General features: G+C 36.1%; 1 protein-coding gene across 1 annotated transcript in view; it reads right to left on the bottom strand.

Annotated features, from left to right (window-relative positions):
* HIBCH (3-hydroxyisobutyryl-CoA hydrolase) overlaps positions 1–26570 on the bottom strand; it is a 42188-nt gene extending 15618 nt beyond the window's left edge. The window contains exons 1-9 of the mRNA XM_063341297.1: positions 26447–26570; positions 25420–25462; positions 24508–24648; positions 22952–23036; positions 21969–22049; positions 19830–19882; positions 6471–6549; positions 1349–1494; positions 361–447 (exon numbers count right to left, since the gene is read on the bottom strand). Coding sequence (XP_063197367.1) covers positions 361–447; positions 1349–1494; positions 6471–6549; positions 19830–19882; positions 21969–22049; positions 22952–23036; positions 24508–24648; positions 25420–25462; positions 26447–26478 — 747 coding nt within the window. The 5' untranslated portion in view covers positions 26479–26570. The remainder of the gene's footprint in view (positions 1–360; positions 448–1348; positions 1495–6470; positions 6550–19829; positions 19883–21968; positions 22050–22951; positions 23037–24507; positions 24649–25419; positions 25463–26446) is intronic.
* Positions 26571–26986: the final 416 nt, after the last annotated feature.

Below are 26986 nucleotides of genomic sequence, written 5' to 3'. Positions count from 1 at the left end.
TTACAATGCACATCAAAACAGCTAAAATAGCCACCGAGTAAACTGACTGTAAAGCCAAAACCTTTTATTTTCATGCCCATGATCATGCTACTGGCTGAAAACTTACTTCCACACATAGAAGAGAGAGCAAGCTGATCACAATTGGAATTTGAGGATTATCCAAAACAAATAAAAAGTGAAGAAAGACTTTTAAATTTTAATTTTGACCACTGTAGGCCTTAGTGCTGCAAATCAGTGCAAAGAGTTTGGAAACCCATTATTTTTAAACATAAAATGAAAGATTAGTAGCATGGATAAAAAATAATTTGGTTTTACGTATATTTAACAATTCTGCTTGATTTCAGTAACTCATCAGATTACCTTCGCATGGTAGGAGTTCAGTAAGTCTGCAATATTTTCTGTTGAAGGAGATTTCAGTGCTATCAGGTCTTTCTCTAAGGCAGGTAGCTATTAAAAATAAGATTTAATGAACAGTAGATCAAACAAAAATGTACTTATTGGATTGTTACTGCTTTGGTAATAGTACTACACAGTACATATGTATATAAACTTTCAGACAGATCTTAAAGAGGTACCAAGTAAACAATAAAAGGAGCCATAGTTCACTTTTTCAGTGTTGAACCATCTGGATTTAATTATGTTTACAGCAATCAGCAAAGAACTCTGCTTCCCAAGCGGATCCCCAGTGCAGTGCTACAGCTGCAGCAGGTAAAGCCAGCCTACAACAGTCTGAGAGGAAAAAGCAGGTGCCTGGCAACCATGCTATGCTCAAAATAGTATCTAACCAACTCCACAATGACAGTCATGGGTCTTTCCACAGAGAAGGAAAGCAAGTCATTGTTTCTCCTTCACTTATGTCCGTGCGAGTTACTGGAACATTATGAGTCTGACTTTATCAAATATATGAATTTTTAGACTTTCTTACAGCAACTGTAAGAAACAAATAGGATATCTCTTAAGGAGATTGAAAAAGACCACGTTAATGGGGTGTTACCTAGATTAAAAACTTCGCAGTTGTATAAATCTCTCATTTCAGGTATTGTTCTCTCAATTGTACAATCCTTCAAACAACTTCAATTATGCTCTGTAAATCATGCCCTTCAACAGTAGAATCATGAAGACAGCAACACTTGCTCCCTATTCCAAGCAAAGCTGTCACTAGCTGGAATGTGTTATAGTGACAGCTTGGGAATATCTTATGATCCCCGTTCACAGCGTACGGACGGCTAATACAATTGCACCTCTGCATACACTCAAGTTGGTAAAAGTATATTGGTGTGCAACACAACTCAACCTTGTCTCAAATGGTTGTAGGCTGCGCCCTTGCTAGCACTGGTTAGCAGCTTACCTTTTCAGATTCTACAAAATGTGTAGCGATGCCAGCTTTCAGTACATCTCTTCCTTTCAGCCTAAATCCTGTTAGCGCAAGGTAATAGCCAATCCTTCCTGATAGTCTTGGCAAGAAATATCCTCCACCTACATCAGGAAAAAGGCCTGTAATAAACAAAACAAAACAAAAAATGTCAAGGGAAAACAACTTGTCCTACTCATGCACGTAACTTACTAGCTATTTCTTCTTGTCTCACTTTCATCTCCCTGACTTAGGCACGGCTCTCTTGCCCGTTTCTCCTTGACTTGGTTTGACATTCCTGTCATCAAAACCCTTCCTAAAAGCAAGCTCTTGAACACCTTCCAAACTGTATCCTTTCCACTGGCACGTAATTTACAAACATATACCAGACAATATGGTATTTTCATTCTATTTGCCAACAACTTGAGATGTTTTTTAGATGCCTGAAGAATCAAGCGTGCTCTCAGCAAAAAACAGAAGTGACACCAAGATTTGTGAAATAATCTGTGCAAGCTCAAACTGCATGCTGCTCTTTCTCTGAAATCTTTTATTATGATAAAAATATCAAACAATGAAGAAATGCCTCTTTCACAGCTAAGTTTGAACAAATTTTGGGGCTGAGAATTCATTAATAGATCAACAGTATTGCTAGAGTCTTCCTGAAGGTGGAGGCACAAGATGCTGACTTGGCTCTGACAGGAGTATGACTAACCTGCAATTTAAAAAAATTATAAAACTTCGCAGTTTAGTGACTGGCTTACACCTATATTTTTTAAAAATCTAGAGTCATTTTTAAAAATTCAAATCTGTGAATAAAATTTAGAAGACTTATAAAAGTTGTAACTGAAAACTATAACTACTTTTATCAAAGTTTAAGTATTTAAAATCATCACTTTGTCAATATCTATTTATTCTATTATATACATTTATCACCTACAAAATGAATTCAAACACTTTTTGTAACTGTTAACATACTTAAACTTAAGAAAACTTAAGCATAGCTGTATCATTCTCAGAAATCAAAAGGAAAGAAGCAGTGTCCGGTTACTACTTCAAAATAATCCCCAATGGAGCATTCATGAAACTGAGTCTTTTGAAGAAATTAAAGGTGTGTTGGTGTTTTTTTCACTTTGAGAGAATAAATGAAACATGAAAATAAATGAAAAATAATACAAATGAGCAATAAGAAGCTCAGAAAACACTTGCCAAAGCGCAGATATTAACTGGGAAGACTAAGATGTACATAAAGAGTTTAAATGGGGTTCTGATAGAATGTGGTAATTTTTTACTAACAAGTAATTGCTTTAAATCACGTACGATTCAACGTAGTTTAGAAAGAACCCATTACAGGTATTTTAAGATGTGGGAAATTAGTGGTCCCTGAATATTCCTCCCCCTCGAACGGAATCAAGGGGAGGTTTCTTTCAGATAGCTTCTCTTCAGTGTTTTCCTTTTCTCAATAATCTTGAGTTCATCACTGCCTTATGTTCTCACCCATCTCTCAGCTGCTCCTCTGGTTCCTTCTTGGTCCTCCCTTAGTTCTGCTGCATCTACTACATCACTATAGTTGTAATGTTCTATTCCCATTCCCACTGATGTGTGTGTTGCCATTAATTGATTTATTCCTCATCACACAGGCTACTGAGACGTGCAGCTCTTCTCCTAAAATGCTGAATGTCTTCTTGGCACCCTTTAAAAGCTCTAAGCTGTATTAACCCAAATTCATCACTTACCTTCTTTTTCATCTGCACTCACATTCTGAATAGTCTACTCTGCATTTTACCTTCTCAGTTTGAGACATCATAGCTATAATGTTGATGCCAAGACTGTCATTTAGTTTTATGTTTCCATTCATCTGTCTCCACTTGGATATCCTACTACCGCAAAACAATCCCTCATTTCAAAATGAAACTTCTCTTACAAACGCCCTCTGAAGCAAAAAGTCAATTACATTATTCTCCCAGTCCACCAGGACTGCAACAGTAACAAACCTTTTCCTCTTTGCTCTAATGAAAAGACTATGCTGAAGTACCGTTCTCCCCACGCTCCAGTAAGTTTCCAGAGGGAAAGCCATCTTCCTATTGAGCCATATAGGGCCCTTCCACATGGCCATAAACAGGGAAATTAGTTCTAAATAAGCTGTGAAGTTGATTAGCTTAAGCTGATTTAGAGGTGAATAAAACTAAACTGAATGAAGGTTGCTTTAATTACTAAGGAATTTACAAACAAGATTAGTGAAGGTGTAACTAATCCACTTTACACTTACTTGGTTGCATAAACAGAGTCCACTATAGCTTCTACTGTATCCTTTTCAAGGTCCCTGTTTTCTTCTTACAATTTTACTCCTCTTGTTCCTGTTCTACGTATTCCTCTTAATTCTCTCAATAATGCTTCCCGTATGTTTCTGCTTGCTACTGCGTTTCTCTTAACATGTTGCATATACTTGATTTTTTTCCCTTTTGATAGCATTTAAGAATTATTTCTCAAATCCCTACTTAAATAAGAGAAGAACTGAACGTCTGCTGCGCTTACGAGGCTAAATGCTGTAATGCTGACTTGCAGTTTATGCTCTGAGACAGATGCAACACACTTCGCTGTTATCCCAAATTGTGAAACTTTGCAGTTGCCAAGCATAAAATAAAGGTAGCTACCGCATTCCTACCTTATCATGCAGAGGTGGTTGGAGATTTATTATTAAATGACTTATAGAAAGCTAAAAACTTAGAGTGATATACAAGAAACTGTCCACATTGCCTTAAAGCCTACCTCTTAAAATAAGCTTTCATCTTTTGTTCTTGTCACCAGTGGTTTTTCCACGCCTTCCTACATCTAAGCTGTTTTCCAGTGCTTTATCTTATCTATGTCAGTCCCAAACTCCTACAAGCTAGAACTGCCTTTATTTCTATTTGCAAAGTGGCATATCTATCTATAGCCTTTATTTATGGTTGTGTATAAATGCAGAACAATTGTGTGAGAATGTAGCAGCTGAATGAACGCTTTGTTTTCATTGCTCAGAAAAGGTGTAACGCCTACTGAAATAAGTGAACATATGAAAAATCAATTAATACAGTATCTAGACAGCTAGACATTTTAAACATACACCACAGAGATCAGAACAGCTAAGCCCTTAAATCCAGATTTCAGTGGTTTTACTTCTAATTGATCCTAAAAGGGTTTTAATTACTTTCTCTCCTAAGCAAGTTATAAGATTTTCGTTTACATGTCTTCACAGTCTATTTTTGTTTAAATAATTCCTTCCCAACACAAGAAATGTATGTAAACTACAAAATTTTTAATACAAGACTACTCATATCTTTACCTTTAAAGAAGAAAGCGAAGCAGGTATCTTTCTTATTAGAATGATTTTATACGCCAAAGAACTTCTCCGCTTAGTTTTTAAAAAAAATAAATGTTTTCTTCAAATAGTTTTATTGTACAACAACTGATTATGAACTTCAGGAGCTTAGCAAATCCATGTTGTATTAATGCTTGAGCTATTTCATTTACTCACTTTTCCTTCACCAGAGAAAAATATCTGGAGAGCTGCAATAGTTTTTGGTTTTCTCCTTCTAAACTTACTTGTTCAGAAAAATTACATGACATTTATCAGCTAGCAGGAATTTTCTAATATTTTTTTTCAGAAGTTAAAATTATAATCAGCTTGTTTATATTTGGGAGATTTATTATGTTTTATTTGACTTGACACAGCTCATTTAATATTTTAAGAATTTCAGAATAAGTCTTGTGAAATGTTTCATACAGGCTGGATAGCAATAAACAACAGTATGTTTAAGACCCTTTAAAAATATGAAAAATGCTTTTAAGCACTACTAACTGGGGGCATTGCAAAAATCCAATCATTAGCTAAGTGTGCATTTTAACTTTAGTTGTGATGACATTATTGTACTTTAAATATTCTCAACAAAAGCACAATATTATAACTTTTATTCTCTTTTCAGAACAGAGTCCTGGTTTTTGTTTTTTTTTAATTATCTCTTAGTTTTAACATTACGTTACTGTTTGGAAATTCTTTTAAGAAAATAACGGTCACTACTCCTTACAACTAATTCTTTGAGGTGAAACTAAGATTGAACCTAATAGTGCCATATCTGATGCCATTTAAGCTGTTTAACCACCAGATAAGGTTCTTTATTCTGAACAATGTGTTCAACAGGGCCACATATTAGAGAGTAGCCTCATTCTCCTGCTTGAGGACATAAAGATAAGAACAATTGCAATCATCCTTCAGCTGCGTTGCCTTGGAAAGATGTAGAAACTAGAAATTTTGCAGGAGAGAAATGCAGGACAGGTTACAGGTTTTGAGCATTCTTCTTAAACATTCCTGATAAGCACGGAGAAGGGACTTGGACAGTGATGAAAACATTAATGCAGTATACATGCTAAACAATAATAGGTTCAACGTGGATACCGTGTTGGTGCCAGGATTTTCTTGAAGGGAAACGTGAATGATTTCCCAGTAGGGTTCACTTTAATCTTACTGCTTCTTCTTGAGCCACACCACCATCTTTGTATAGCTCTGAGACACAACATTTTCTTTTGTACGTATCAGAGTTGACAAAGAAGCTGTATGATCAAACATTAGAAAACACAAGGTACGTGTTGCTATTAAAAAAATAAAAGACAATGACGCTGTTATCTCCCCTGCACACAGTCTTTGCACAACTGTAATGGGCCTACATTAATAATCTACATGAAAAACTGGAATTTCAAAACCTGTCTCATTAACATTGCAGATCAGCTTGTAGTACAGCCAGTTTGACTCATACTGAGTTGCAAATGTAAAGCTGACATACTCACACTGGGATTTTCAGACTTCATCTGCCTACAGCTGTAGCAAAGACTTAATTCCTCAGATCTACTTCCATTTTAAAAAAATTGTATGCCCACAGTCTTTGCGTCAGTCTAGACAGTAAACCCCAAGTTAAGAACTTCAATGATCAACCTCCCATAATACAGAAAATAGTTTCTATATATGTCATCTCCAGTTCATTTTTAAAATTATTTCATTACCACCACTGCTTTCAGTCAAAGACACTTCATCCTTATTACACAAACAGTGAAACTTTAAACACTAATAATACGTGTGTAAAATACTTACCTATTGCTGTTTCTGGCATTGCGAAAAGTGTCTTCTCTGTAGCAACTCGGAAATGTCCGTGGACTGAGAGGCCAACTCCCTATGCATGCAGCACAAGCAAAGGACACAGTTGTAAAATTACCGGTAAAACAACCATAACCATAATGCTATGTAACACACCTCTTCCTTTGCTCTACAATTAGAAACTACTAGATTTACTATGCACCTCTCAACAAAATATTAAAAGGCCTTTTACGGTTCAAACACTAATAAAGCATCATATTACCTTCATGATTTGGCTGAAATAGCATATTATGCTTTAAAAGGTTGATGAGTTATACAGAAATTAACTTCAAAAACCCATGAGTGACAGCAACAGAAACGAGTGACCGCATTTTCTCCATTAGTCTACTAAGGGAGTTGACATCCTTTTGCAAATGTTACCCCATCTATAATTTTTGCACGTACTTCAAACCACCAACAAAAAACTGCCAGTACATTTGGAATATACATAAATTGCACAAAGTTGTAATTATAATACTTTAAAAAGAATAATGAACTATTCTCATAATGTGATAATTACCTACTTTATCAATACAGAAGCATTTTAAGCAGGAAAAGCCTTTGGCATTATTAATTAAAATTCAAAATATGTGGTTAGAAACTCGCTTATTTAACCTGGGGAGTTTTGTTCTCCAAGTCAGAGAAAGAATTCACATTTCTAAGTATTGAGCCCTCTTCTCTAGCAGTCCTTCCTGATGAGACACTTCCTTCAAAAGCAGAAGAGTTCCTGGTGTTGTCTATCAAATATTTTCTGATTTAGGCAGTAAGCGCAGCAAGACCCAATAAAAATACATTTTTTCAGTTCACACAAAATTAATTTAATTTAGATAAATGCTCAAGAGGCAAACTAACAAATTTAAAGAAAAATGGTTATCTGACAAAGTTATTATTATTTAGTAATAGTATTTGAAGTAATCCAAGAATATTTGGATTACTGGGCACAGCCATAACATATGCGTAAAGGAGTCGCACTTCTCAAAGCTTATCTACATGATACGTGTCAATGAAATGCATGTTAGATACTACCTACAGACAAAACCCTCTACTGAGTATTTCACAAGAAGTTTCTTCATACAATTATTTTCTCTGTCTTCCTTTCCAGTACTTCAGCTTACTTCCTTTCCTCACTGTTAAATTTCCCTTTTCTTAGTCCTTCCAACCATCCAGTTTTTCTATTAACACTAAGATATGTTAAATATCATTGGCCAAATGAAGTCAGTGTCTAATGAAGATGTAACAGATTTTTAAGTAACATTTCTAATTGTTTAGATACTAGAAAAATGGCACTTTACACAACTAAGGCTACTAGTCTTCACAGAATTTCATACTTCCCACCAAAACCAGTGGGATTAATTGGATGATACTTGCTTGGACCTGCATTATATATTTGATAGGCTTTTAAGGAGAGAGCAGAACATAGTAGAACATTTATTCATTTAACTTATCTACAGAGATCTTTGGGTGGGTGTCACATTAAAATTTCAAAAAGTTATCTCAATTTAATATAAAATTACATCCATTTCCTCACACCATTCTCATGCATTCTTCCCTGGCCTCTCTTACAATTCTGCCCAGCAACAAATTAATTGTCACCATTTATTCCGTTAGGGTGATACACGACTAAATTTGAAAATATCTTCAAGTTTTTTTTCTGTAAAATGAGTATCTGCCAGTGTTGGGTTTTAATATAGATGTATGAAGTTTTTAAGATTCTAATTTCCTGAGAAATGGACGCTTAAAGTACCTGGTTATCGTACTTGATTTTATATCCAGAGACTAAGCCAAATCTATATACATGAAATACTGCTGTTTCAAGGAGGCAAATGGGCTTTGAGCAAGTATCTGAATCTTATCTGCATATGGTACAATCCGTTATCTGTCCTTCAGCCCTTTGATTGAGGACTGGTCAGAGGCCGTAGATCTCGTCCAAGCTGCATCAAGGGCAATGGCCCTTTATTTAGTTCTCTTGCAAATGCAAAGCTACATGTAAAGCTACATTCACTCCTAAAACAGCTCTAGAAATCTTAAATGAAATGGAAGTGTGACTTCATCACTTCCAACTTTTTTTTATATTATAACAGCATATTTTCACTGCATTTGGTAAAGCCTGCTGTTATTTTTATACGTGTTCAGCAATAATGACGACCTTTTTATAAAGATAATGAAATATAAAAAAAATCATGCCCATTTTGCTCTTTCTAATGCTAAAATTAATTTTTTCTAATCCCATATCTAAGAATACAAATATTAGCTCTCATAAAGTATTTTTTCTGGCTTATTCTCTAGAGAATCAGAAGTTTGTATAAGGACTCAACCTCAGTACTCAATACTCAGCCTCAGTATGAAATAACAGAGTAGAGTGTGAACTCCATGAAGAGAGCTTCTCTTCCAAGCTTGTTCTTTTTTATAGTGATAAAAATAACTGTAGAGTTTTAATAATAAAAAGTTGAAAGAGGTAATTTTCTTTTGAAAGAAGTAATTAAATCAGATTTCACTTTCTCAAGTGCTTAAGCTGTAATTGGATTTGGTTTCTAGACAGCCTTCCAGTTTTGTAGTATAGATAAGAGCTTAATTTCAGATGTACATTTAAAAGACTAAAACTGTATTTTCTTCTTATCCGTTGTATCTTATCCTTATAAGGATATTCTTATCCTTATAAATAAAATCATGCAAATATGTGCTTACTTCTTTGAAGATCATTTCTAAATAATCCAACATCAAGATAAAATTAGGAGAGAAAAATGAGTTAATGCTTTGAGGGTTCAAACCTCAGTAATTTATTAAACTGGTGATCGTATGTTTATTTGCAACTTCCCAAATGGTTATTTTAATACATTCACTGTATGTATTTACCCTTCTCCATCTAATACAGAGGACAGATGCTTATTAGTTTAATAGTATCCTGTATAAAAAACAAACTCTTCCAGTCAGAAGTCTAAATGCATTCCTCCTACATTTCTGGATTTTTTAATTATTTTTTTTTTAAATTTAACTGAAATCTTACACAGCTCAGGTCCCACCTAGGAGGCTCTTCACACTGTTAACTGCAGTTGGGCTGTGTTCACTACACCAAATAGTCTCAGCATTTATACATACAAGTCTTGATGCTATAATGTCTTTGCTAAAACACACTAAATCCTGCACTGTCAGAGTCCTACCTTTCACGATCTTAAAATATATACTAAACTTAATGTCTTCCTTCAGACTTTTCCAAGATAATAGGCTCCTATGGTAACTCAGGCTTGTCTTTTAATCCAGATAGTTTATCTTAATACTGGCATGAAAATTTTTTTCCACTGATGGCTGAATGTTTGAATTTTGTAAAGGATACTCAAAGAACGAGACTAGAAGTTAAGGAGTTAAGAAATTAACAATCAATCAATTTAAACAATCTTCCTGTAGGGTTTATATATGAATTAATTAAAAATATAGGTAAGAGATGAAATGGTGGTCTAACCATGTATTACTGGAGACTGATTGGCTGTGAAGGTGTTTGGTTACAAATTACAGGTTTATTATTACATGGATGTTAAGATATTAATCTTAAAAACAGAATGTTACAACAACTGTTAAACTCAGCGCACCTCAAGGAGGCACATAACATTATAGGCAGTTCAGTCTGAATTCCTCAACAAGCTTCTGAAAAAGTCAGTAAAGTATCTGAATTTTACTTCACATACACCTGATTTCCTACCCAATGCCATATTTCAAAATTAATTATGTGACTGTTTATAGAAAATTTATTGATTTCCATTTTTTCCTCATGATGAATACAGAACTTTATTAAAAGTATTTTTATAATGAAAAACAAAGTGCAAATTACTGATAGATGGAGAAATGGAATACAGCTACTATAAATCTTAAAAGTTGTAGCTGTAAGGCTGCATTTTCTTACACTGAGAATGACCCATATTAGTAAATAAAAGAACTCATCACATCTAGGGAAGTTATTAAGAAATTTGAGGGCCACAACAGAAAACCATGTAGAGCAAAATAAATACGCCCTTCCTGAATGACATACATAAACATCTGTTCACATACAGAAAAGCAGATCTGTGTCACAGCAGAACCATAAATCACGCTTGTCTATTTACTAATAACCTAACTCAGACTGTAAAAGAATCACTGCCTACGAAACTGTAAGTGATAGAATACAAGAAATAAACAGAAAAGGCCTTCAGGAATGTAGTATCATCATTGGGCTGATAAAGAATTTTTAGCTGTTCAAGTAAACAATTTTATGATAATACCAATATTAGTATTGTCTGCAGTGACAGTCCTGTTGTTAACAGTTCACATCCAATGATTATGCTCATTTTTAACTTCATGAGAATACAGTTCCTGGTAGGGCTAGAACCACAAAACAAATGTGGCAATCAACAAACAAACAGTGCGTAACACAACAAAGGGCAAATATATCTGAATACAGATGTGTAAAAATAGCCAAGGTGCAGCAAAAATGTTTTCAAAAGCTTTAGTTGGCAAAGTAAGCGAGTGGAATTGATTCAGGAAGCAGCAGGAGCTTGTAGCTATGTTAGATCAAAAATCACTGATGTAAGAGCAATACCCACTGCATCCAGACACAGCAAATCTTAAACTGAATCAAAATTAATCTTCGTTCATCATTAATGTAATGGACCACTCCGAAGAGTATAATCCATTATTATCTGTAGATAGTAACCGACAAGATTAGTGAACCACAGCAATGCAGCATAACAGATCAATCTGGACTAGGAATCTCTCTTTCTTTGGTCAATGACATATAAATCAACTCTATACAGGTATCTAAAAAATTTCACTAAAAAACAGTGCTTTTTGTGAACCTGTCTATCATTTAGTGTGGTATTTTAAAAGATATAATATTAATGTAATCTAATTTAAATATAAAATATTAATTTCCACATACTGATTATGTATTAGAGATTCTCAGTCCAAATTCTACGGACATACAGAAGCACAACGAGCTGACTGGAGATGGATTATCTGTAATAACATCCGATGTTTCAGTCTTGTTCTCCTGACCCCTAATTATTTAAACAGATTTGATACAACTACATTAATAGCAATCATTTAGGTCAGGTTCTTCTTACAGTGAAACTTGGAAAAAAAAATACATAGGCCATTCTGTGCACTGATGCTGCTACAATGAGTGTCCTTTATCAACAGAATTTAGTTGAATTTTTAAAAGCCCTGTTTTGATTTTTCTACTACCAGCCAAAACTTATCAATGATCTCAGACTTTTTTTATTAGGGTAGTAATCTGCAATAGCCATATTTTTTCCCCTGCGTAATCTGCAGGAACTGATCTGGTCTTCTGACGGTGAGCACCCGTGCTGGTGTGATCCCACCTGGCAGACTCTGCAGTGGCAGTTAAACACGTGCCTCTGCAGCAGGGATTGAGCGCCTGCAGTTCATGTCCTCCCTTTCCATGTGCATTGGCTCCTCCAAGGTAAAAAGCAGCAGGTTGAGCAGTTTGGTTTCACGGTCCAGTCTGGCTATGGACACTGTGGCTCGACAACCATGACACAAACATAAAAACTTTTACCAATAATTCCTTCTGATTACTCAGAATTTTCTGAAATACCTTCTTTCCAGAATTAAGAATGTTTTCTTTGTTTCTTTTTCACTACTGTCTATTACTTCCTAAGACTTACATTTAATAAACCTACAAAACTTCCTGGCATCAGCAGTCAGCTGTGTCTGTTAAAAAATACTCTTTCACGTCAGAGGAAGCAGAACTTTTTATGGACGCAAGACTTCTGCTGCAACAGAAAGGGAAGAGAAGATGTAAGGAGATTTAGATCTGAAAAGCCTATAGCAAAAGTAATTAATTGCTAGACAGTGAAACTTTTTCTAGTGTTAAATTTGAAAGCATTCTTTTTCCCCCAGTGCTGTTCCCCAGTGTTTTCCCCAGTGTTTTCCCTATACATAACTGGCCACATATGTTCAGAAAAAGATAGTGTGGGGTTTTTATTATTTCTAAAATTCTGGAAGACAAGCTCTATCCCTTTGTCCCTCTGTATCACCTAAAAATGTAGCTACTGCAAGAAATCTGTTATGTCCAACTCATCACATCTTACTGTCTGCAGGCAAGCAGGAGGAAACCCGCTTCAGCAACTCGCATTGACACAAAACTAAGCTTTTGGGTTTTATCTTAAAAACAGACAGGCACATGCAACATAACTTTATTTAAACAGGGGCATAGTTATTTGGGATGACAGGAGTGAACTGAGGGGATTTTGTAATGATGTTCTAAGCACTATTTCTTAGGAAAAAGAGCTTAGAAAGTATAAGACAGATTAAAACTAACTCAAGGAGAAAATGAGCATTCAAATTCTTCTGGCAACGAGAAAAAAATAGCAGAAATATGAAAGGATGGAAAAGCAGGCAAAGATAATTCTCTTCAGAACTCTTTTTCCTTGATCTATAATAAAGGGAAGGAAAGGGAAATAATGAGATAACTCTCAATGTGAGACTAGGCATCTACATGAAGGCCTAGAACTAGAAAAAACAGTGGAACTTTTCGCAAAAAAAGAGTCTGGTGTTAAATGGAAAGAACAAATCTGTGCAGAAGCCTGCAAAAATCTCTGCAATGACAGTCAACAGTGCAGGGGTAGAAAAAGCTTTCCATGAAACCACAAATAAAACCTCCCTTAAACATACACAGGTTGCAGAAAAAAAAATAAAGTACAACTTAAAACTTCAACTTTAATCTCAGAGTAGACAAGCGATGTTTGCTCTTTGATGTGATCCATGTGTCATTACATTGCGCAGGAATGCAAACATTTATTCTGTAATTCTAAAATACTAAGCGTAGTATGACTGTGTAATACTAACATCTGTACAACGTACATTCAGGAAGTCTGCCTTTCTTTTCTGGATGTAAAATAGTGGCATCCATTCCTTTTCATAGTCTACATTAAACAACTCAGTCACTGCAGAGTTGGGAGAGGGATGGGAGAGGCCTTTCACTTGCTGCACCAGTACTGATTCATAATTTAAAATACTTGTTTTCAAGACAGTGCTTTATGATAAGCCTTTTGGGGAATAACATCACATGTAAATCGTTGAACATTCAGTGGTTATTTTTTGTTGATGTCAAGAGCTGCTGATATTATAGTCCGATTAGCTATAAATGAAGTGTGCCATTCGTCCCTAGGATCACTCGCAGGAGCTTAGCAGGCAGACCAATGTGCCAGATGGTAAATATACTGTAACATCAGCAAAGAGCGAATCCTTTCTTAGTACTGCCTCAGCATTGTTTTCAACATCCTATATTACAAAAGCTAAGTGGCACACAAGTCAAAGCACAACAAATAACTACTTGCAAAATCTGTATTCTGTTCTACAGTAAAAGCTGCCTTCAGCTTTCAAGCATTGGCAACAAACCAGAACACAGGCTTCTATGTGGTATACATCCATGAGTTTCCAGAGGGACGGGCAGGGGGGGAGAGGAAGAGAGAGAACTGGAAAGCAGCTTATCTAGGTTTAGTATGACAATTACTTTTACTTCAGGGCAGATTTTAGAGCATAAATTACAACAAAACCAAAGATTTTCAAGTTTCAGAGCATGATGACTGACCAGAGGCATGACATATTTATAAAAAGGAAGAAAAAGAAAAATCAGAAGTCCCAAGAAACACTGACATTTCTAAGTTCCAGTTTCCTGGCTGTAAAAATGGGTTAAAGGGGTTAATAATGTCCATTACAAAACAGAAGTGCTGTTCTATGTAAAATAATAATTTTTCATGAAATTTTATATGCTGCAGTTAGTAACCCAAAGCAAATGATGTGTATATATATGTATATGTGTATTAATAACTAATAAGCAGAATTTATATAGTTTGCAATAAAATTTGCACCACACATTAAACAACAAATGAATAGCTGTTTTTTCTGTTAGCAATATCCACCTGTGCACTTCATGAATGCACATTCCTCTAAAAATTGTATCACAAGTGGGCAAAAAATGTGAGATTTTACAGATACGGTTAATTCTAATGTTTCCTAGTTTTTGAATGTTAGTCTCAAATGCTGCTATCTACACCTCTGTATAAAAACTATATGCACACAACTTGTATGAATACATCCTAAAAGCAAATAAATTTAAAACAACGGACGTCAAGACACCTTATAATGTGGAGGAAAATGGGGAACTGCCCCCCTCAATTGTATTTTATATGCCTGAGGAATATCAGAAGACACCTAACAGACATTTACGTAGCAGCTGCAATTATTGCATATTTGTCTGGCTTCTTTTTCTGCGCATTTCTTATTAACAGCTCACAGTTCAAGTGAGATCACAATGAAGTAAAGCAGTTGGTTGTCTTTACACTTCCCACCTTCCTCTTTCAGTCTTCAGTCACTTCAGCTGAACATATTGAAACGCCAATATTCAGTAGTTTACAAGATTTAACTTTGGTGTTAGATACAGGCTCACAATGTTTATGTAAATACTTTTTATGGAAAAGAACAGGCAAACATCAGGTGTTATGGTCACAATGATTTTGTTTCCCTAGTCCGCGAGAAGAGACAGCAATGCCAGGCAACTTGCTTAGAAAGAAAGACTCTGTCTGCATAGATGTCCATACCCACAAACGGCACAGAGAGCAAGGGCAGACCCTTCTCTCCTACTTCTGCATCACTGGGAAATGGTTTTGGCAGTGGGCAGATTCAGACTGTGGGCCACTGGATCTTTGCAACGTTCCCTCCCTTTCCTCCTCCCACCTACAGCTGCAGTCCAGCTAGCTGTAACTCAGAGGCTAACTCGTGAAGCCTGAGAATAAATAACTTTATTTGTAGTAGCAAAGGTGTGTTTTTCCTTATGCTGCTTTGGTCATGACCGCAGAACATCAGGCAATCAAAAAACCAAATAATTCCATTTGGGAAGAAACAAGGAAAAAAATGTTATTTGCAGATATATGCCAGAAATTTTATATGTATGTTGGTAGTGAAAGGAACATTCCTAAAAAGTTGCAGCCACACAATCTGGATAAAAAGGGCACAGGATTATGACAGCTACTGCTCAATTCCAGCCCCTTTGTGTACTGGAATTCAATTGACTAAAATGTCTAACATACAAGCTGCTTATGACATCACTACCAATTTACTTTATAAGAAATATTAATGTAATGAGAGCTGTTGACCAAATCACACTGAAGTGAAAGTTCAGACATTTGTAACTATATTGATAGAATCCCCATGGTATCTGTAGCAAGCCTCTAACAACATTGTTCAAGAAAACATCATATTAATTTAGCTGTCGAAAGTGTTTGCTAGAAACTGCATTTCTAGTCTGTGCAGACATTACAGTTATGTTTTTTATTGAACAAATGCCTAGACATTTTTCAGGGGTTTATAGCAACCATGATATAGTAACTTAATACAAATAATAATGCAATGCTGTTGCAAAAAGAACTACTTAATGTATCATGCTAGAGCCAAGTCTCTACCAGCAGGCACCAAAGGGCTGAAGTGTAGCCACTCAGCCTAGATTCAATCCACCTGGGAAGCCTAATCAGACTGATGCAGTGGAGCTATAAAAGGCAATGCCAGCTGATATGGCATTCAGGTTTCTTGAAGGAGAAAATGAGTACTTTTTTTTTCTTTGTAGTTTTTGAGGAAAAATGTGGCTCCACAAGACTGACTCTCTGACAAACAAGTGCTGTTCAAGGAAGAAGATTCAAAAAATTGGTAAAAGGTAAGCCATAAATAAATGTACTGCAATGGAAGCTTGTTATGCAAGGAGGTAAGAATAATGGCTTTAAGAATAACTGGAATTGGTGGCCTCCTAGCACCTGATGCTTTGAGAAGCTGCTGTTTGCATGGACTACTTGTGACAGAGTATCTCTGTAATATATGGAGGATAATTATTCTGCTCTACTTGGTGCTGATGAATCCTCCAGCTGAAATATTGTCTGGTCTCTGGTAATGAACTGTGAAGTACACAAACGGGAGAGATTCCAGGGCATCGCAAGAAGACCAAGAGACTTAATCTATAGTAAAAGCTGAATTATTATCCTTACCTCTATTAAAGAGAGATAGCTAGGAGCAAGGAATGCAAGTATCTCAAAATGTTCTTAGAGAGCTGTGACTAAGACAGGAATCTATTGATTACACATACTAAAAACTTAAATTAGACACTAGGGAATCTTAACTTGAAAGAAGAACTAAGTACTAAGGTGGGAAATCTTGAAAAAACAGAATTCCTGCTGTCAGAGAGTTCCAAATGTATTAGGTGAAAATCTGCAATCATCTAGCTATATTTAACCCTACTTTGAGTGCGAAAGAATAATCCTAAGGTTCCTCTCAGCTCTATACTTCTGTATAGTCTAAAGCTTAACATATTTGACATTACTACCCAAGTGACTAACAGACTCAAACAGTTATTTTAAAAAAATTCCACTCTCTAATAGTCACCTTAACGATACTCTATGTAAGTAACTTAGATGTAAATGAATACTAGATGAATAGACAGGTGAGTGTGATTACTGATTTAGCACCATGGTTCTGAAATAAAGCCTAGCTCAGAAAGTTTCTGAATCATGCATGCTCCTGAATACAATACTAAGGAAGAGTGTACTTTGTACACACTGTCACAAATTCCTCCCTAAACTAAAAACAGTGGCCTTTGCTCCTGAAAATTATGTACTTCTGCTTTGGCAATATGCCACTGAAGTTTTAAATAGGCTTTACGTAAAGTTAGTCCAGTGACCCAGGCCACATTCATTAACTTCCAAAGTCTGTGCCCTGTATTTTTTCTTTTTTTTTTTTCTGTCAAATATTCACCTTGAATTCTAAGACAAATCATCCAAAAAGCCACCACTCAAATCTGTCTAGTGTACTTTATTTGGCTTTGAAAGAGGTTCAAAATACATTTTTATTAATCCTTTTAGTCTCTTAAGAGAGAATATCTGACACAGTAACATATTTTGTGCCAAAGCCCTATTTAAAACTGTAGGTTTAGAGTGAGCTTATAAAGCACACTTCTATTCATCTCCCAAGAACTCAGGAAAAGATTGTGACTTTTCTAGAACCAAGAAGCCTAAACTTAGGACCTCATTTACAAACAATAATATTGAAAAAAAAAAAAAAAGTTTAAATACTCTGCATTTCTTGTCTACTGTTCAGGTGTTTCATTTAAAACAAATAAAAAAATCTATGGATAGAGGTCAACTAAAATAATATGAATAGTAGTTTTTAGCAATGAAAGGGTATGTGCCCAGTGTTCCCTTCAACAGCATACACCCTTTAGCAGTACATGTGGTATTTATAACTTGTTTCACTATTTTTTAGCAACATGCAGTCATCTTTGCTTCATCAAATGTACTTGTCACTTTAACTTACTGCTCTGTATAAGTACAAAAAGATGAAATGATACACTTATATTGAATATCAATTTTTGATGAACTTCGGGAGTATAAACACGGTGCATAAAACAAGCTCCACAGCCCCATCTGTTGGCTAATTAAGCTCACAAGAAAGCCATCTACCAGTCCCTAGTCAACAATGCTGAAGTGGAACCAGTTCACTTTTTTGACACAATTCCAAGTTTTACCATCATAAATCTATGGTTTCTGTGGATCAGTAGCAACCTTTATTACCTAAGCACATAATAACTGAGTTTCTAATACACTTGTGTGATTTTTCATTTAATTTAAATTAGAACAACAGAGTACTCCATGTGCATAGTGCTGCTTTTTTGAGCAAGGTTGAGATTGACTTGCTTGTATTTTCATTCACAGATAAATGGTTTATAGTGAAATTGCAGTGTTTAAGAGGTGTCCCTTGATTTTTAAGCCCAAACTAAAACCACTTGCTTCTAAAGCCAAGGGCCTGAATGTAGATTTTTTTTTTTTTTGAAAGACATTTACTGTATTTTGTAAGTGACAAATGTTTCTAGCTCCCACTGACTTGTAGGGACTAAGATAGCCAGATCCTGAGCATATGAAATATGACCTGGTTGTGTTAAAAACAGAGAACCTAGCATATGATCGATTTAAAACAAAGCATCTAATTATACCATAAGTAGAATAACTCCTTCAGATGAATGCAGTTCTAGTGAATAATTACAATAATTACAATAGAATGTAGTACTTCATACAGCAAGCCAAAAAAGATCACAGTATGACCATGACAAGTTCAAGGGATGTTCTAGAGGTCCCAGTCTTGAAAATGGTGAGAGAAAAGGGTGGGGGATAGATGGGATCTAATGCACTTTTCCTATGTAAGCATTGGTCCATTTAGAGGAATGAAAACAAATTTTATAGTCGAGGGAGGTGGCTGAAAGGAAAAGCGTAGAAGACAACTCAAAGCTACCACAAAACACGTACATAAAAATTAATCAGCATTGAGAAATGCTACTGCTGAACTCCTCCGTTAAGTTATCAGTAGATACTTCCATGTACTGCCAATGGTGGGGCAGAAGTATGTTGATGAAAACATGCACTCCTGTAGGAAGGACATTATCTCAGAGTAAACTGCAGCTGTATTAACAATTGCAAATTAAATAGCACTCAATGTTAAAAAAAAAAGTTTAAAAGTAGTCTGGAACCTGAGACCTACCTGCTTGTTCTGCTAAGTTACGCTGCATACCTCCTCAATCAAAACCTAGTCCCCTACTGCCAAATGAAGATAATTGCTACTAGTATCATCAAATTGAGGATATGCAAGTAAATTGTCATTCAAACTCTAATGACAGCTAAGCTCTGTCAAGGTCGCACTGAAATTTGCATAGCCTATACTAAAGTTTGGGTATCCAACTAGTTTCAGATTAACTGTAGTCTTTTAAAAGCCCTTTAGAAGAAAGGGAACTATTAAAGAGTCTTAGTAATGCAGGATCACCTGACTCCATTATGATCTTTTCAGTCCAAAAAAATACTTTCCTTTTAAAGTATAGCTTAGAATGATATTTCTCCAATTTTTCAAAGAGTTATCCTTTAGTTGTATTTTTTTATAGTTCTAATTTTTAATACACTTTGAGTGGCAAATTATTCTCAGCTCTTGTATGATCTACAAACTCACGCTTCAGTATTCTGAAAACTTTTGTGAGAAGCTTTTCCTCAGTGACAGGATTTTGCTCTTTTTCTCAACACAACCACCAGATCTCAGAGAAAGCAGTTGCACTAGCTATCAAAGAACAGCAGAAGCACTAGAAGAACACCTATCTACCCTGACAGGCAAGCAACAAAGGTTCAGATTATGATGCTTGTTCTTGAATTGAGATGTTTGAAATGTCACGTGTCCGTTCAATCAAGTGCAGATTACATTACTTTAAAATAAACTATGTCAGATATCATACCAAGGTACTTAACTCACCCCTCCCATTGTAATGCCATCGATAAGTGCCACATATGGCTTCTTGCAAGTCCCTGTAAGAAATTAAAAAAAAAAAAAAAAATTGAGCATTTTTTCAAAAGAGTGGATCTGTGACTAACTGTGTATATGACACGTTTCCCCATGTCTTACTTCAGCAAGTGCAACAAAAAATAACTGGGAAATTAAACAGTAAAACATCAACTTAAAATGAAGGTACTTCATGTAATTCTTAAGCAATGAAAAAAAACCACCAGCTACAGACATACTGCATTCTGAGTGTTCTAAGAGAACATTATATAACCGCCAAATGTCAGATTGTTTCCTGCCTGAGTACCTGACAATTTATCTACATCTGGCTATCATAAATAGCTTTGTAAGATGTTGGGACACAACAGTTTCCCTTTCACCTCATTTCACAGCCTGGATTAACAGCACAGAGTATGCACCAGCACTCCAGTACTTAAAAAGCCAGATGTATTGGTAGGTTTCAGCCAAAATGTGACTATAAACTACTGCAATGCAAACATGTTCTGTCTTGCCAACCCTGTTGCATGTTACAACCCTGAGTGTGGCACAGGCAGCTCAAGATGATAATGTTCTAAAGTACCACAGTTTTATCTATCAGCTTTATCTGTTAGGCCTTTAGGAGGTAAAAAACTAAAGACCTGATGCTTTCAATTACCATTCATGGAAATATTCAGAAGTTCACTGTGAATGAAACTGCTGCTTCATATTCAGTGTTTTCAGGTCAGACTGAAAGTTCAGTCAGATTGCTGATATGGGTATCCACTGCAATCATGTTGATAGCTTTTCTGCAGCAACTAGAGATCCTTGTTTTAAAAAAGTATTATTTTAAAAGGCAGTTCAATTCTTCAAATAGTGGTTAGAAAATATAAACCGAATTGCATTTTTAACTTTGTTCTTACATGAACATATGGGCTAATGCTTGGGCTCTAGATGCTAGTCTTTGAAATAAATTTCTATAGAATTGTGCCTCTCCAAGTGCAAATGCTGTGAAAGCAGCTCCCCTGTGTATTTTTAAGTTGTAAAATATAAGATATAAATAAATCTTTTTGGCAGACATCTCAAAGGAATACACTCATACCAAAGTTATCAAAAATGTAGGTTTTGTAATTACATGCATTATAGACATAGAAGACACTGATCTTTTTAAAAAAAATGCGAACTTTTAAAGTATGTACCCTTGCAATATTTGAATAGACTAGTTAGTTGGAAGGGACCTACAACGATCATCCGGTCCAACTGCCATGATAATACTAGTTTTTCCCCAAGCACATGAAACTTAAAATATTTTTCTTGATTAAGGCAGGAAAAGTATATGACAAATATGCTAAAAGTGGAAATTCTGTCAAATGAAATAAAAACAACTTTTCAGAAATTACTCTTATTGTAATAACTCTATGCTCTTCTGTCAACCTAAACTGATAAGCAACACCTTCACGTCTCCTCCTGTAATGACCACCAATAGATACAATGTTTAAAAACTCAAACTGTATTCAATTAAAGTATGTTTGGAGAAGTTTCTTCTCACCAAAACATTCAACTCCTGACTTTTACCCTAAAGAATTAGTATCTTTTACCCCAGTAAACCTTACACAGTGTCTTTGCTGTTAGTTATTTTAAGACTACAAACTCCTAGGTTCTTTGCAATAAACTAAGACAGTTAAGTCCTAGCTTGAGTATTCATTTATGCAGTTTATTTAAATGGAAAGCTTGAAAATAACTTGATCATCTGCTTTCTGACTGAATACTAATGATTTTCCATGAATCTATTTTTATCTTGGGTCTTCTTTGGAGTAGATCAATGATACTTAGTCCAGAACTGCACTGTCTACATCTAAGACTTAATTCAACCATAGCAGAAATATAACTACCCAGAACAATGGGATGGGATAAGGTAGCTATCTTAATAGCTTAAACAAAAGAAACAAATTCTGTATGCGAGTTATAAAAGTGAGATATGCTACACTACTGCTACTGAACTTGATAAAAAAAAATATTACTACTTCTATTATGTTATCACAGTCTTTTATAGATTAGCAAAGAGAAAAAGTGAATTTACATTCAAAGCCACTATTACAAAAACCGTACTGCTTCAGAATTTGCTATGAAACATACCAATGGCATTGTTCAGCATATATTCTTCTCTGAAGAAATCTTGTGCCAGTCTATCTCCAGTTTTTCCTGCATCTGTGATAGCTTAAGAGAAATAAAAATTCTAGAGATAACTGTAAGTTTAATAGAAAACACAAGTAAAAAATTAATATCATGTGGTAAGGTTTTTTTTCCTACAGCAATGAAACAGCAACTTAATCCTGCTTTATTTTATTTGAGAAAATTTGCTCAAACTTAAACATGACCGCAAAGCTTCAAATTTGAGTCAATTCTATTACGCTGGAGACTCTGTCACATACTTCTAAGAATGCAGTCCATTTTCTACACTATGGAACCCCTCTTATTGTCTGGTAGTCTCGTTTGTGATATTTTTTATCAATACATAGAATGGTCACTTAAAACTGACTATACTGAAGACTGAATACTAAAAATGAGAAGCCAATTAGAGTAGGACATAATTTAACAATAACCCAGGCTGCTTATTTACCTAAAATTTAAAACAACTGATAATTTTCAGTTTGGAGATTCCCTACAGTTCATAGTTACAAAATAATCACAGATACATTGATCACCATTGTCAGCTCTGTATCTAGTCATCTCAAACATCAGACACAAGTTATCCAATGGTAACAGAGCTACCTATTAGGATCTGTCAAATTTCTTGTAAAGAATCTGTCAGTAATGAAAATCTGGGAAGAAAAAGGTAGAGAGAAGAACCTTCTCTTCTCAGGAATGACTGGCTGCTATTAACAGTTATTCATAAAACCCCAATTTTTACTCTTCTACAATGTTCCGACAGCTCTCTCCTGACAAATAAGTTAAATAGCATCTGTACATCAAGGTGCTGTAAGAAGTCAGCACAATTAATGTCTCTTACTGTTGTGTAGAAAGCATCTGTTTAACTGACTTAGAGTAAATAAAGGAAATCAATGCAAAGTAGTAACAGGCAAAGATATTTCAAATGTTTAAGTGGCTATAGTCCTTACCTCTGATGTCACCCCCAGCACAAAAAGCTTTTCCTCCAGTTCCCTTTATAATTATTAGAAAAGTTTCAGGATCTTTCTCCCAAGTCTAAAAAGAAGTAAATGTTTCCATGTAAGATTAAAGTCTGTACAAAAAATGCTTTATCTGTATACTGTCTGTAATTCTTATTTTACTTTTTCAAAAAGCAATCAAACCAATACTTAAAATAGTTTGTTTTAAGCTGAAGTTTGAGAGCTACATGTCTTTCTCCCATTCCTGTGTCCTATTCAACCTTGACATCAGAGATCAGCAAAGCTGCCTTGTGTCTTTTGGAAAACTGCCTATGCAAAGCTCCCAATCTCTGAAGAAAGGTAGCACTCCCTAAAACAGTGTCGGACATAAATCTCAATGCGAACACAATGCTGGGGCAGGAAGTTGGGAATATGGAAGATATAATAACTATGTTTCAGGCCAAATAATGAAAGTTGTGTAAACCTAAGATGCATGGCAAGGAAAATGGCATTTAAATTGTTGATGGATTTTGCAAAATGACTGCAATCAATGCCAATCAAGCATTGACTGGATCAAATCAATCTGTGCACAGATGTTCTGTTAGGTACAAAGACCATGGTTTCGGTTTGTTGTTTTTCTTCTGAATTAAATATACTGTTACAAGATCTCAGCAGTGCTGCAGCCGTATTGAGAAAAAGATGCCTTTTACAGGGCTTTCCCCCCACCCTTAAACTATGCTTATATATCCCTTATTTAAGTAGGTGTACCAGATAAGACAAGACATTTCTGTATACCAGCAACTGTACTTAAAATTATGCCACCTTTTAAGGTTGTGCTTCAAATAAAGCCTGGTAGTCAGCACTATAGAGTAAGCATTTCTTTCTTTAATTGTTCTTTGAAGAATGCATAAATTTGCAACACAACTGTCTACCAAAATACCAAAAGGCAGCCAACTATCCCACAAATACTGGTATCTAATAAGTTTGACTTTCTGCATATGATATATAATATCATTAAATTAAAAGAGGACTATTTGCATGCTTAAAATTTCACATTACTTCACTAGCTTTATTGGGTAGAAACAGTGCCTGTATAACCATAAAGAAGTTCTTGAAGGAATGACACTAACAGCACCATGCTTCATAATGATTTGTATCCTTTATTTCAGCCCCGCAGCCTCCCCACAAAACATGCACCCAATCAAGAGGCAACACCACTTCATAGCTTGGAATTTGTGCATGCTCACTGACAAGTTGGGTGTTGCCAAAAGGAACATATAAACACTGAACTTGCTTTTAATTCAGTTCTGGTTTTAATATGGGTGTCTCTTTATCTATCCAGATGTTAAATTTAACTTTGTCTGACAGCTTGTTTCTCTGACATGTCTCCTATTTCTAACTTGCTTGAAACTGACTGTTCTTTACTATCCTATAAATCTGAGCTCATTGGATGACACACTCACACAGACTTTCATTCTTCAAATCAGTACATTAAATGTCAGACTGAATTTTAAAATTGGTTTTGGACAATGTAGGTATAGTGTATGGGTGGAAGCAGAGCTACTAACCTTTATTTGTGGATAAATTCGTTGGATCATAGAAAGATTTAGTGCATTGAGAGCCTTGGGCCTATTCAGAGTTATTATTCCTGCACCTCCTCTCTTTTCCAACAACACTTCAGCTGTTGAATCTGTATGCTTAGACATCTTCTGTATATGCAAAAACAAATAAAAAAAGCCAATGTCATCAGTTAGATACCTGGAGTAGCATGCTTACAAGAGTGTTTATGGAAATATATTCTTGAAGCGCGCTACTTAAGATCATAAAACACGCACTTCAGAATTACTTGATAATTCTTCCCCACTGTACTTCAAGATTTATTTGCATTTGCTAAACAGTTCTTTTGAAACCACTTTATGTTTGAGTCCTTCAGAGTAATAAACCTTGGTCAAGTTTTCGAGCCACACACTCTTTTAACAATGACATTTGAGTTCATTTAAAAAAACCCCACACAACAAAACACAAAGCCATGTTTCTTTAAGACTGATATTCTGAAAATACCTGCAACAATTATAACAATGACAGTTCCATGCGTCCTTACTGGCAGTTTGACAAAGCAAAACCAAACATATACATTGCTTTGTCTGTAAGTAACTTTTAAGAGTAGAGAACAAATCACTAAATTATTTTCACAATTGATTTCAAACTCACAGTTGAATGATATGTAAGAAATATATGGAAGCTAACCTAGAAACTAACTGTAAAAGTAAATAAAGCCAAAATAATTAAGCTTTAATTTACAGTATAATAGAAACTTGTAACAAAGTGCACAAAGATGTGGGCAGTGTTATGCCTGAGCAATAAATGATGGCATTCATAACCATTGTCAGCAGACGCGTTAGAAATTGCATGTGCTGTCTGTCTCAGGGGGGTTGAGTCCTAAAAGCTTCCAACTTAGTCAAACAAGATGCTGTTCTTACCAAATGTTGTAATATTACTTGCAGTCTGTTGAATGGCCTCAGCCTGAAAAAGAAATATTAAAGACAGCTAAAACCATAAGCCAGCTACACAATCCCCAAATGTACGACTGCTGAGTTAAGCAAAGCTTTGTCAGAAAAATTTCTAAATGCAATTGTTTTACATTCTCCTTTTCAAAATCAAGTAAAATTAGAGTACAATTTTGACATCAAAACAGTTGGAAACTTCTTTGCTTACTAGTAAATACGTAGCAGATACCAGTGCCAACTACTAATGTTTTCAATGTGTTCAAGTTAGAAGGTGAACCTGGAAATAATAAGACAGAGAGTTTGGGGGATATGTTTGATACTTAGCAGTGTATGTCTTTTAAGGATTTATAGCCCTTTTCTGGATGTTTAAATACTAGTACTTTTTTTAAATCGTCTTGTCAAAAACGTGTGCATTTCCAAAGCTTCCATTACACCAAACCTGCCCTCATGTCCTTGTCTGTTTGCACGTTTAGGTAGGTTTATGTTAAGGGCTTGAACATGGCTCGTGCTTCTATTGCTGACAGGAGATACCCATGCTGGGACGTTTTGTGAACACATTACTCAGTTTAAGTAATGAGGCACTTATTAATTGCCACTGCATTCTATTGAGGAAGACAGTTAAGAACAGCATTTGCTGCACTTCAGACACCAGGCTTGCGTCTGCGTTAATGCGCCACTTTTATCTTTCAGCTACTTAAAAAGCACAAAACACAGCCAATTAACGTGTTACATGCTGACGTCCCGGCGTCCTAGCCTAAATTTTTAAGTACACGCTCGAATCAGAATGTGAAAGTTAATCTAGGCCTAAACTATATTTTTATACAGCTTCAGGGCGTTACAGTCCCCGGCACTAGAGGCCTCCCCGACCCATCACTCCCTGCCGCGAGGCACTGCCGGCCCGCCGCCATTTAAACCCCCTCAGGCGTGGCGGAACCGAGAGGGGGGGGAGCTTTTCCGCGCCGCGGGGTGGCCGCTATCAGCACGGCCGCCTTCCCGTTACCTGGGCAGCGGCCTCAGCACTCGGGCCGCCATGTCGGCAGGCGGCGCGGCCGATCGCCGTCATGGGCGTAAGCAGTACGGTGGGGTAGGGCGCATGCGCGGGGGGTGGCCGGGCCCCGTTCCCCTTAGAGCCCCCCTCACCCTTCGCTGGGTAAAGGGGAGTCTCTGAGGGGCAGCCGCCTGCCTTCGGGCCCCATTCCCGCTTAAACACGCCTTTTGCAGTTAGCGTAGCGACTATGAACGGTATAAAAGGCTGTTAGGCCCCTTGCACGGTAGTTGTATGAAGGGTTTTCCTTACCTTGACAGGATTTGGGCTGCTCCCCGGTCCGGGATTAGGTGTGAGGACATGAGGTGAGGCTGTTCCTTTGTGGGTGAAGCAAACGATGTCGCGTGTAGTAGTTAATGGTGGTTGCTGCCCAAGGTGGAGAAAGCCGCGTTTCCAGATTAACCTTCAGAGCCGAACTCTGCCGACCGAAACTGCATTTTGACGATGCATTGTTTTCAGCAAGCAAAGCCACTTTCTTAATTTCAGGCCTCCCTG

Source organism: Chroicocephalus ridibundus, chromosome 7 (genome assembly GCF_963924245.1).
Source record: "Chroicocephalus ridibundus chromosome 7, bChrRid1.1, whole genome shotgun sequence".
Classification (NCBI taxonomy): domain Eukaryota; kingdom Metazoa; phylum Chordata; class Aves; order Charadriiformes; family Laridae; genus Chroicocephalus; species Chroicocephalus ridibundus.
Note: the sequence above shows the minus strand (reverse complement) of the source record. Positions and strands in the feature narration are given on the sequence as shown.